General features: G+C 26.5%; 2 protein-coding genes across 2 annotated transcripts; one reads left to right on the top strand and one right to left on the bottom strand.

Annotated features, from left to right (window-relative positions):
- The first annotated feature begins 185 nt into the window (after nucleotides 1-185).
- Nucleotides 186-7,909, top strand: LOC145749371 (integrator complex subunit 5-like). The gene is made up of 19 exons (XM_082565123.1): nucleotides 186-331; nucleotides 696-894; nucleotides 1,062-1,187; nucleotides 1,475-1,610; nucleotides 1,765-1,931; nucleotides 2,214-2,356; nucleotides 2,718-2,835; nucleotides 3,059-3,131; nucleotides 3,249-3,402; nucleotides 3,701-3,837; nucleotides 3,967-4,115; nucleotides 4,461-4,602; nucleotides 4,855-5,048; nucleotides 5,285-5,403; nucleotides 5,473-5,700; nucleotides 5,780-6,036; nucleotides 6,250-6,472; nucleotides 6,586-6,690; nucleotides 6,759-7,909. Exons 1-19 carry the CDS (start codon nucleotides 236-238, stop codon nucleotides 6,933-6,935), a joined length of 2,943 nt encoding a protein of 980 aa, XP_082421249.1. The 5' UTR covers nucleotides 186-235; the 3' UTR covers nucleotides 6,936-7,909.
- LOC145749380 (uncharacterized) lies at nucleotides 7,218-8,466 on the bottom strand. Its single transcript, XM_082565135.1, has 3 exons — nucleotides 8,323-8,466; nucleotides 7,821-7,931; nucleotides 7,218-7,733 (listed from the first exon to the last, which is right to left on the bottom strand). The coding sequence occupies exons 1-3, from the start codon at nucleotides 8,425-8,427 to the stop codon at nucleotides 7,584-7,586; spliced, it is 366 nt and encodes a 121-aa protein (XP_082421261.1). The 5' UTR covers nucleotides 8,428-8,466; the 3' UTR covers nucleotides 7,218-7,583.
- Between the last annotated feature and the right edge of the window lie 1,814 nt (nucleotides 8,467-10,280).

Raw genomic sequence — 10,280 nt, 5'->3', positions numbered from 1 at the left:
TATAGGTTTTAGTTTTTTGTACATATTGTACACAATCATGTCTATTAAATTAACTTAATGTTTTACACAGTTTTAGTTTAATAAATATTAATTAACTATATAAACAGTTTAAAAGATATTTGGCAACGCTATTTTGGTTAGGGGATTTTTTTTAAATTAAGCATTTGCTGCCGCTTATGCACTGCACTAACAAATTAAGGTGTGTTGTCATAAACTTTTATCTAAAAAGTAAGTTATGCCAGTTTCTAATAAATTAGATCTTTATCCAACGAATAAATTAACCACTGAAATGAAATCAAGGCATGCAGCAACGACATCATCGCAAGCTCAGGTAAATAAATAAATCATTAATTTGATGTTGGTAGCCATATTAAAACAACACTCATTGAATGAGTGTCTGACAGTCACATGTTTTATGTTTCTAAAACATAGATTTTTTAAAATTTATCTTCCCATGCTGTATCCATTAGTTTAATGTTAGGTAAAAGCACATTTATTAGAGGTTTAAGAATTAAGTAATTGTAAATTCTAACTTAAAAAACATAATTAAAACCGTTTTGTTAAATCATAATGTGGAAACTTGGGACTTGATTTCAAATGTTACCTTACACCTTAAGTTAAGGTTGTAAAGTCAGCACTTCTACATTAAGGAAAAGCATATAAAAAAATTACTTGTATATTAATTTGTTTAAAAGTTGAATCCACAACAAATGGTTCACTGGTTTGTGGCATCTTGTTATGGATCTGGTAGTTTTACGGAGGAAAGGGTAAGAAATTCAATAGCACTGTTACATCATGTTCCGGGTGCACGAAATGCTGTTTTACAACGAATGACAATTCTGTTTGAGGAAGCAGTTAGATTGCACTTAGATCACAGGGAATTTCAATCTTCTGGTAATTGAATTAATATAGTAAAATAAATTTGTAGTTGTTTTTTTACCAAATAGAGTTGTGTAATAACATGCGTTTGTTTAAAATGCAAAAATTAAAATTTTAAATATATATATATATATATAATAATAGTAGTTTTTAAAAAATTTTTATTTTTTTTTAAATATTAGCCCCAGGAATTGGGTCTGATTTAGCAACTAGTTTGGAATTAGTTGTTGAAACTTTGTTAAAATTGTTAGAGGAAAATAGTCAAGCTTGGGCTTCCATTTTAAGCAACTGGGCTGTGCAATCTCTAGGTTGGTTTGTTTTTATTTAGTCAAAAAAATATAATCGTGCTTGCTTAGATATAAAAAAAATTGAATGTTTCATGATAATTAATGTAAGAAATAAGTACTATAAAATAATGGAATGATCTATTGAAATTAATCATTATTTGAGCTATGTCATTTTTTTTCACACAAACATATTTCAGATAAAAATGGAAATTTAAGTGTTTCAAATTTAGTTTTAAAACTTAAAATGTATGATGAAAAGTAATTAAATAATCTAATACAAAAAAGTTAAAATAATTTTTTTTTAACAGGACAAATAAGTAGTTGTTACAAGAAAAGACAAATAGTTCCCTCACCCAACAATCTATTTCAACTTCTAACATTCTGGGTTAACATTGTGCCAATGCGAATGCTACTTGATGTATATAGAACAAGCCTAAAAATATTGTAAGCTTTTTTTAAAATTTCTAATATGTCAATAATTTGGTTTAATTTTTTTTTCTTATGTGGCTTTCTTTAGTTTAAGCGCCTTGCAATTAAGTTATACCCTTGACGATATATCTGCACACTTTCAATGGCATACGTTGTAATATTTCCACAGATTTCAGTCCCAACCAGATTGTTGTGTTGATTCCCTTCTAGTAGCCTCGCAGAACCATTCCCCGTACTTTGACTGGGTGTTGGCTGATGTGGGAAATGCTTTTCCTGATATTATCATCGAGAAAGTCTTGATTTCTGGGTTCAACAAATTCTCTAAACTAAGATGGAGTAAGCATTATAGCAAATGTTTTGTTATTGTTCTTTTAATACTATTATTTTTGCCCATTAGTATTACGTTACTATTTAATCATTTATACATAACTGTTTATATTACATAGGCCATACAAAAACATTTTTATTAAAAAAAAAATTTGTTAAACAAAAATTTGCAAGAAATGAACTTTTTAATTATGATAAGTAATTAAAAGATGCTTTATATTTTATAAAGCATAATTAAATTCGATTTTTTCTTACTCAAACTCACATTTTGATTTTGTTATTCAAATTTAGCATCCCTATCTTCATCCTTATCTGCTTCAATAACAATGAATGAAAACGAACAAAGTATTTTGTCTTCTGTTATTAAAATTCTTGACCATCTTTCTCTGAAACATCAGGGTGAAATATGCCAAAAAATGTTGGCAATGTTTAAGGTAAAACTAGTTGATTGATCTTTAAAAAAATTTATAAGTAGGCTGTTTTGTTTCTCTATTGAAAAAAGGTATTATATTTATGCTTTATTTACCATATATCTCTTTAAAAAAGGTATTATATTTGTGCTTTATTTACCGGTTTCTGCACTTATTTTTAGTAAATTTAGCCTTTATTTCTTGATAGTTAGTTTAATTGCAATTTTTTATTAACAATTTTAAAGAAGATGTAAATGTAACCTTATTTAAATGCATGAACAATATAACAGAAGTGCTATTTTAGGTTAATTTTACTGAATACAAACTTTGTTTAAACACAACACTTGATGCTGCTGTTTAGATAATAAATGCTTATTTTTTACAGAATCCACTGCAATCTGATAAACAATTTGGTAAAATAAAAGTTAGTTTGTATTTGATGAATCTTTTTTCCATGTCAACCAAACTACTACAATATACAACTGAATTATTTATTGAAAATAGTAAGTTTTTATGCATGATTTTTGTTTTTATGCTTTTTATTTTTCTTTCTAAGTTGGAAATACCTTGACCTCTGTTGTCAGGACAACACTACTGCATTTTTTTAATGTACAAGTAATCTTGACCTGGCAATTAATTAAATTAATATTGCCAAACTCTATAAATGAAAAAAATTGTTTTTTGTTTAAGCCCTTTTTTTAAAATAAAAATAATTTCATTATATAGTTGATGCAGCGACTTTGAACACTTTGCACAAACAATTTACTGCAATATTGAGGGGACCAGAGGAGTTTGAAACGTAAGTACCTATACATTTATCTGTTTATGCAATTGTAAATAACATGCCGGCATTTTTAATTTATTTTTTTCTGATTGGGTAAATGTTTATGATAGTCTCTGTATTTTATTTTTTCAGTTTATGCAGTTTGGTTGTCCATCTTGTCTGTCAAGCAAGTACAGGATCTTTTAATCTTGTTCAAATGCTGATGGAAGCTTCAAATCCAACTAATTTAAATTCCAACATGAAAAATATTGATAAGGAAGTATCACAACAAATTTCAATTATTGTGGTGAGTTTTTATGTTTTTTCACCAATTTAAAATAGAAATTCTGTGTTAGTATTGTATTTTTTAAACTTAAAAATTTTTTAAGGATATTATATTTTAAAAAAGTTTTGTTTGGTAAAGTTTTACTTGGTTGACTCTTTCTAATGAAAGTGAGGTTTACATATAGCTATAAGAGAAAGTGTTGTATTCATCATATAAAAACAACAGCAAATAACAAACAATGAAAAATCTACACAAAAGTTTGGCATGTTATGGAAAATTCTAATTTTTTCAGTTTTAAGATTATTTTTGTGATTTTCAGCCATTACTTCTCAAAGATCTCAAGCAATTAGCTTTGGGTAAAAAATTCGATCCAAAAATGGAAAGATCAATTTTTGATGAGCTCCATGATCATCATGAAGAAATATGTTCAAGTCTTATTACTGCCACCCCAAAAAGGTGAAAATTGAATTTATATTTTTTGTTATAAGTATTTTATATTTTATGTACATTTAGGCACAAAATTTACCAAAACCCTAATTTTATATATTAATTTTAGTTTTGATTTTATTTTGAATTTTTTTTTAGAAAATCTACACTACATTCACTTTGTGTGACAATATGTTTGTATAAAAATCCCCACATCGTACTGAGTTATTTATTATTAAAATGTTCAAAAACTTCTCATTTGGAAATATTTGTGGAGTTGTATGAAAGTGTTCAAGCTGTTACACCTGGTAAAATTGAAATGTTTTTTTGATATTTTTGGTTAACATTTTTTTCTAGAAATGCCCAAATTTTTCTGCTTATTATTAATTTTAATGAAATAGCTTAACAAAAATGGTCAAAAAAATGTAAGTTCGGGATGATGTTTTATTTACTTTTTTTTAATTTCAGAATGGTCTAAAATTTATTCTTAGGTTTTTTTTTTACAATTATTAACAAAAATACTTTAATTTAGGTATTACATTAGTTTAGGTCTAAAAGAGCTAAACAAAACTATGGCATTGTGTTATATAAGTAATGATAAACCTACACACATGGTTTTTACTTATAATATCAACAAATATTTATTTCTTTAGCTCTTTTGGAACAAATTGTTGTTGTCAGCATCCAGTCTATTAGAAAGCATTCAGATTCTCAAATAGTTTCTATGTTAACCAATATTAAATACTTGTTATCAAGTAACATTGGTTCAATTACTACAGACCAGTTTAAGTTAAGGTAAATATTTTGTTTTTTGTTCCTATATATTAATTCTGTTTTAATATGAATTGCACCAAAATATAATATAAAATTTAAAGCAACAAATAGTGTTGCTGAATATTTTGAAAAAGGGGTTAAATTACAATTTTTTTTGTTTGTTACTTTAACCGGTACCTAAAATACTTTTTTCTAATAAATTACAGTTTTAACTTAAACTTAACATTTATTTTTTCTCCATTAAACAAATAATCATTTTCATTTTTATAATAGATTGAGTAAGGCTTTAAACTTAGCTGTTGGTGATTTAATTAAAATGATGTCATCGATGAGGTCATCAGATGACTTGCTCGCAATTTGTTCAGAGCTTATTTTTACTTTGTTTTTAAACAATCCTCCACTTCCAACGAGATTACTGAAAACCACTCAAGCACTGGTGTTTTGTTTCTTCAGATTTTTGCATTTGGGTAAGTTAAATTAATTGTTTTTAATTTGCAATTCGCTTTTTAGTTGGTTAATAAGTTTTAAGGCAAAATCATATTACCATTTATGCATTAGCGTTCTTTAATAATGAAAAGGTTCTTTGTACTTTTTCATACGTTTGTGCTTTTACAAAGTTTAACTTGTGCTTTTATTTAAGTAAAAAAAAACATTATGTGCCTGTCATCCTAAATATTAAAACTCCTAATATTTTGTTTTATAGGCCATGTAAACAATGACCCAGCAATGCTTAGCTGTCAAAAATCTTTAGTTCAAATTTCTCAGACTGCAGAAACTTTTACAGTTGTCAGTCGATTTTTATTGGAAGGTGCCCTCAACAAGGTATATTTTTTGGGGGTGAGGCCTATGATTAGTTCAAAAAGCAATACTAACATTAAATATATAATTTAGGAGAACAATGTTTTGTTTGGACGCAAAATAGAGCCCGAATTAGATCTTGAGGAAATACCGAGTGCTTATAGTATTTGTGGAGATCACAAAGTTTCTCTGTTGAAAATACATAAGAAAATGTCGGAGAAAGTAACTGCTCGTCGAGCTGGTGGCTTTGTTCCTATTTCAGTGGAAAGTGGTCTGATTGGAAAAGGCCCAAAAAGAAAGAAAAAATGCCCAATGTCATTGGTAAATTATGTTTAGTAAACCAAATAAATTGACAGCCAATTATATTATATTGTGATCTTGTGCTTTTTTCTGTTAACAGATTGCCCAAACCAGCAACAATGCTTGTATTTCCTTACTATTAACGCGATGTTGTTGTAAGACAAGTGGTGGTTCCAATATACAAGACATGACAATACCGGATCAGGCTTATGCCTTTGACTCTAACAAACTTGTAATTTTGTCAGATTGTTTGGTTTCAACCATTGCAACCGCTTCACCTTATCTTGCTACTGCATTAACCCTGGATGGAAATAAAGAATGGCCTGCCCTTCATATGAGAAAATTTACCATAGAAAGGTAGATTAATTATATTTATAAATATAAAGGTAAAGTTAGGCTTTATTAATTAAATACCTTTATTCATAAAACAATTTTTCTGTATTAGTTAAATATTATTTTTATAATTTAAGCTTAAAAAATTGGTGGAATAATACTTACATTAGAATAAAGTTTATTTATAACAGGATTTGAAAAAGAACTTATTTTGATTATTATCCTACTTTTATTCAGAGATTTAAAGGTATTTCATTTTATGGATGAACATCCATTTGTGTTAGAACTGTTCAGTTTAACTGCTCATAACCATCAAGCAATATGGAATGTGTCTTCAGTTTTGCGCTCTTGTGTATCAGTTATTCTAACTCATTTGGAATCAAGTCGATCTAATGAAACTCTGTCAGAAAAGTCATTACATTATCAAGTTGCACTTAAATTTATGCAAATTGCTGAAAAGGTATTTTTTATTGCCAGTTCTTTAGTTAATTGTGAAAAATAGTAAATATTTTTTGTTTTTATTTGGATGTTTTAATAATTAAGCCTACCTTAGCTTTGTAATTTTATATTAAGGGCAAGCTATTACCGGTACCACTTTGTTATATTGGAGATCTTTTCCACCTTGTTTCACCTTATGAAGTGTTTGTACTGCTTACTATGGCTTGGAACTTTATCAAGGTAAATAAATCTTTTTAAAAATTATAACTGTATTGTTAAAACCTTACTCACTATACAATTTGTTGCAGGACCATCCACCTAACTTTTTAAATGATGCCCAGAACTCTTCTCAAAATGAGCGAAACTTTTTGGCCGAAAACATAAACTTGCAGCCTTATCTTACTATTGTTCAAACAGTTTTGCACGGAAATGTTGCAAAGCTTGGTTACTTGTGTTCACGATTTTCAGTCTCCATGCCTCAATAAAATTTCAGAGCAAAACTTTGCAAAAGTGATTTTATTACAAGTACGAACAAAAACTGAGTATACCAAAAAAAAAGAAAAAAATGGGAGTATTACTTAAAAATATCGTGAACACCAATAAAGGAAAACACTGTTAACTTGAAAAAAGTTTCACAATTAGAACTTCCAAAGCTAATATAACACAAAACAATAAATAAACACTGTGCGAAAATATGAAAGAAAAAATGAAAGGAACAAAAATGGAACTGAAGAATAATAGTTTTAAATTTTTATTGTTTGGTAATGGTTTCTTCCTCCTTTTTGGGATCAAATTCAACCAAGCAACTACATCTGCAGTGTGGACAGTGTGTGTAGTCCATCAAATACTGAACTTTCGGATGAGCAAGACATTTTCTTTGCATAATACGGCCTAAAAATATGTTTAGTTTTCTTGTCTAGGATTTAATAAAAAAAATTGTTGACACATTTTAAAATTTAGTAACTTTTTACTGTAACTGTAAGATTGATTTTTTTTTTATTTTGGTTTTTCGTGCATTAATGACAGTGAATAATAAGATATATAATAAATATTACATCGACAGGAAAAAATGACGAAATAAATTTAATGATTTAAAACATGCCACAAATATTAACATAAAGATTTTAAGTATGTTATGGCATGGTCACCAAACCCAAAAAGATTAACTTGCCGGTAGACACATATCCACATAGAGTGCATAACACAGTTAGATCCTTGCGTTTACAAGTACATTCAAAGTTCGAGTTAATGTCTTCCACCAAACTAGGCATTTCATCAGTTTCCTTAAAATAATAAAAAAATTGTTTTATTTACTGACATTTTTGCCTTAAAAATTTTAATGTGAAAAGTGTTTTAAGAAACTTAACTACCATTTTGATTGATCCTTGTTTGGAAGTAGTAAGATTTGTTTGCCGAGGTGTCCTTCTATGAATATCCATTCCTTTATCAATTTTTCTTTGCATGCTTGACAAAGACGTTTTCTTTATTTAAATAAAAATATTAAAAATGTAAAAGATAAAAAAGTTATGGATTTCGAGTTTAAACCTAGATCAATAAAATTTTTAAAAAACTGTGACAATCATTTTTTCCTAGAACACATATAAAAAGTAATTTAAATGGTAGGGGTATTGTCAATCATTGAAAATTTATTTAACAAAATTTGCAATAAATTGCTTGGCAAGTATTACGTTTTGTCGCAAAACTACTAGGTTAATGCAGCAGCGCAGGAACAGTTTTTAAAATTACATTAACTAAAAATAACATTCCTTTTCGGACTTTGTAGCAGTCAAATAGGCTACAAACAAATTGATATTTTTTTATTCAAAGTCACTAATATTTCAAGAACGTGAGTAAAACTTTACCATAGCTTACTTTTGCTGTAGTTGGCCCAGCAAAACGAGCTACGCCAGAAGAAGGAAACCTCCATGATGTGGCTGGGTTTGCAATCGAATCATACGATCTGCGATATATATCCATTACGGCAACAATTAAGAGTAAAAATGAAAGGTCGTTTTAGTTCGTAAAACCAAAGCAGACGACAAATCACAAAAATGTTGGAGTTCAACAAAGTAGAGTAACAGTTGTGATAAAATTATAACTTCTATGTTGCAAAACAATTTACCATATCATCTTTTTTTATTATGGTTCGAAATCTTCGATTTCGAAACATATTGTTATTGTCATTATATTTATTGTTTTTATTCTTATTTGACGAATTTTGAAAGACGATAACTTTTGTTCTTTAAAACTAAAAGTTCTAAATTTTTAGTATGTTTGTTATTATCCCAACGAATCGCAAACCTCCTATTTACGACATTTAATTATCACTAATTACTAATTAATAGGTGTTTGTTTATTAAAATTTAAAGATTGTTATTAATTTTTTAAATTTTGGTCAATTGTATATTATGATATGACTAACTCAAAAATAAATTAAAATTTTAATTTTTATCACTAATTACTAATTAATAGGTGTTTATTTATTAAAATTTAAAGATTGTTATTTATTCTTTAAATCTTAGCCATTTGTTTATCATGATATTGGTAACTCAAAAATGAATTAAAATTTTGAATTTTATCACTAATTACTAATTAATAGGTGTTTATTTAATAAAATTTAAAGTTTGTTATTTATTTTTTAAATCTCGGCCATTTGTATATCATGATATTGGTAACTCAAAAATGAATTAAAATTTTAATTTTTATTGCTAATTACTAATTAATAGGTGTTTATTTAATAAAATTTAAAAATTGTTAATTATTTTTTCAATCTTGGCCATTTGTATATCATGATACTAGTAACTCAAAAATGAATTAAAATTTTAATTTTTATCACCAATTAATAAATTACGGGTGTTTAGTGATTAAAATTTAAAGGTTGTTATTAATTTTTAAATTTTTGTCAATTGTATATCATGATATTAGTAACTCAAAAACGAATTTAATTTTTGTCACTAATTACTAATTAATAGGTGTTTGTTTATTTAAATTTAAAGATTGTTATTAGGTTTTTAAATTTTGGTCGGTTTTATCTTATAATATTTATAATTCGAAAAAAAATTAAAAAATAATTCTTGTTTGTTTTTTATATTTAAATGCTGGTTTGTTCATTAAAAATTAAAGTTCGACATTAAGCATTAAAAATTTGGTATGGTGTATTTTATAATATAAGTAATTAAAAAACATATTAGAAAAATAATTTTCGTTTATTTATCATATTTAAATGCTTGTTTATTTAATAAAAATCAATTTTAAGAATTTAAAATTTACTATAATTTATATCCTAATATCACCAACTTAAAACTGGGTTAAATATTAGTTTTTGTTTGTATTATATATATAAATGCTTGTTTGTTTATTAAAAATCAAAGGTTTGTAATATTCTTAGTTAATGTTTATGCATGTCTTTTTTTATTTATAAAAATTTATGTTAAAAATAATCAAATTTTTTCGAACCATATTTTATTTATCAAATAAATCTAGTTGTTATTGTCATTATATTTATTATTATTATGGTTCGAAATCTTAGATTTCGAAACATATTGTTATTGTCATTATATTTATTATTATGGTTCGAAATCTTAGATTTCGAAACATATTGTTATTGTCATTATATTTATTATTATTGTTTTTATTCTTATTTGACGAATTTTGAAAGACGATAACTTTTGTTCTTTAAAACTAAAAGTTCTAAATTTTTAGTATGTTTGTTATTATCCCAACGAATCGCAAACCTCCTATTTACGACATTTAAATGTCACTAATTACTAATTAATATATTTTATTATTAAAATTAAAAGATTAAATTTTCTGAAATTTTAATATGTTGT

Source organism: Corella eumyota, chromosome 1 (assembly GCF_963082875.1).
Source record: "Corella eumyota chromosome 1, kaCorEumy4.1, whole genome shotgun sequence".
In the NCBI taxonomy this organism is placed as follows: Eukaryota; Metazoa; Chordata; class Ascidiacea; order Phlebobranchia; family Corellidae; genus Corella; species Corella eumyota.
The sequence above is the reverse complement of the archived record's forward strand: the minus strand, read 5'-3'. Positions and strand labels throughout refer to the sequence as shown.

Coding starts and splice junctions, on each gene's coding strand:
- LOC145749371 (XM_082565123.1), top strand. CDS start 236: ATGCCAGTTTCTAATAAATTAGATCTTTATCCAACGAATAAATTAACC. Junction 1,188..1,474: donor CTGGGCTGTGCAATCTCTAG/GTTGGTTTGTTT, acceptor TTTTTTTAACAG/GACAAATAAGTAGTTGTTAC. Junction 6,473..6,585: donor TTATGCAAATTGCTGAAAAG/GTATTTTTTATT, acceptor TTTTATATTAAG/GGCAAGCTATTACCGGTACC.
- LOC145749380 (XM_082565135.1), bottom strand. CDS start 8,427: ATGGATATATATCGCAGATCGTATGATTCGATTGCAAACCCAGCCACA. Junction 7,932..8,322: donor CTGGGCCAACTACAGCAAAA/GTAAGCTATGGT, acceptor ATTTAAATAAAG/AAAACGTCTTTGTCAAGCAT. Junction 7,734..7,820: donor AACAAGGATCAATCAAAATG/GTAGTTAAGTTT, acceptor TATTATTTTAAG/GAAACTGATGAAATGCCTAG.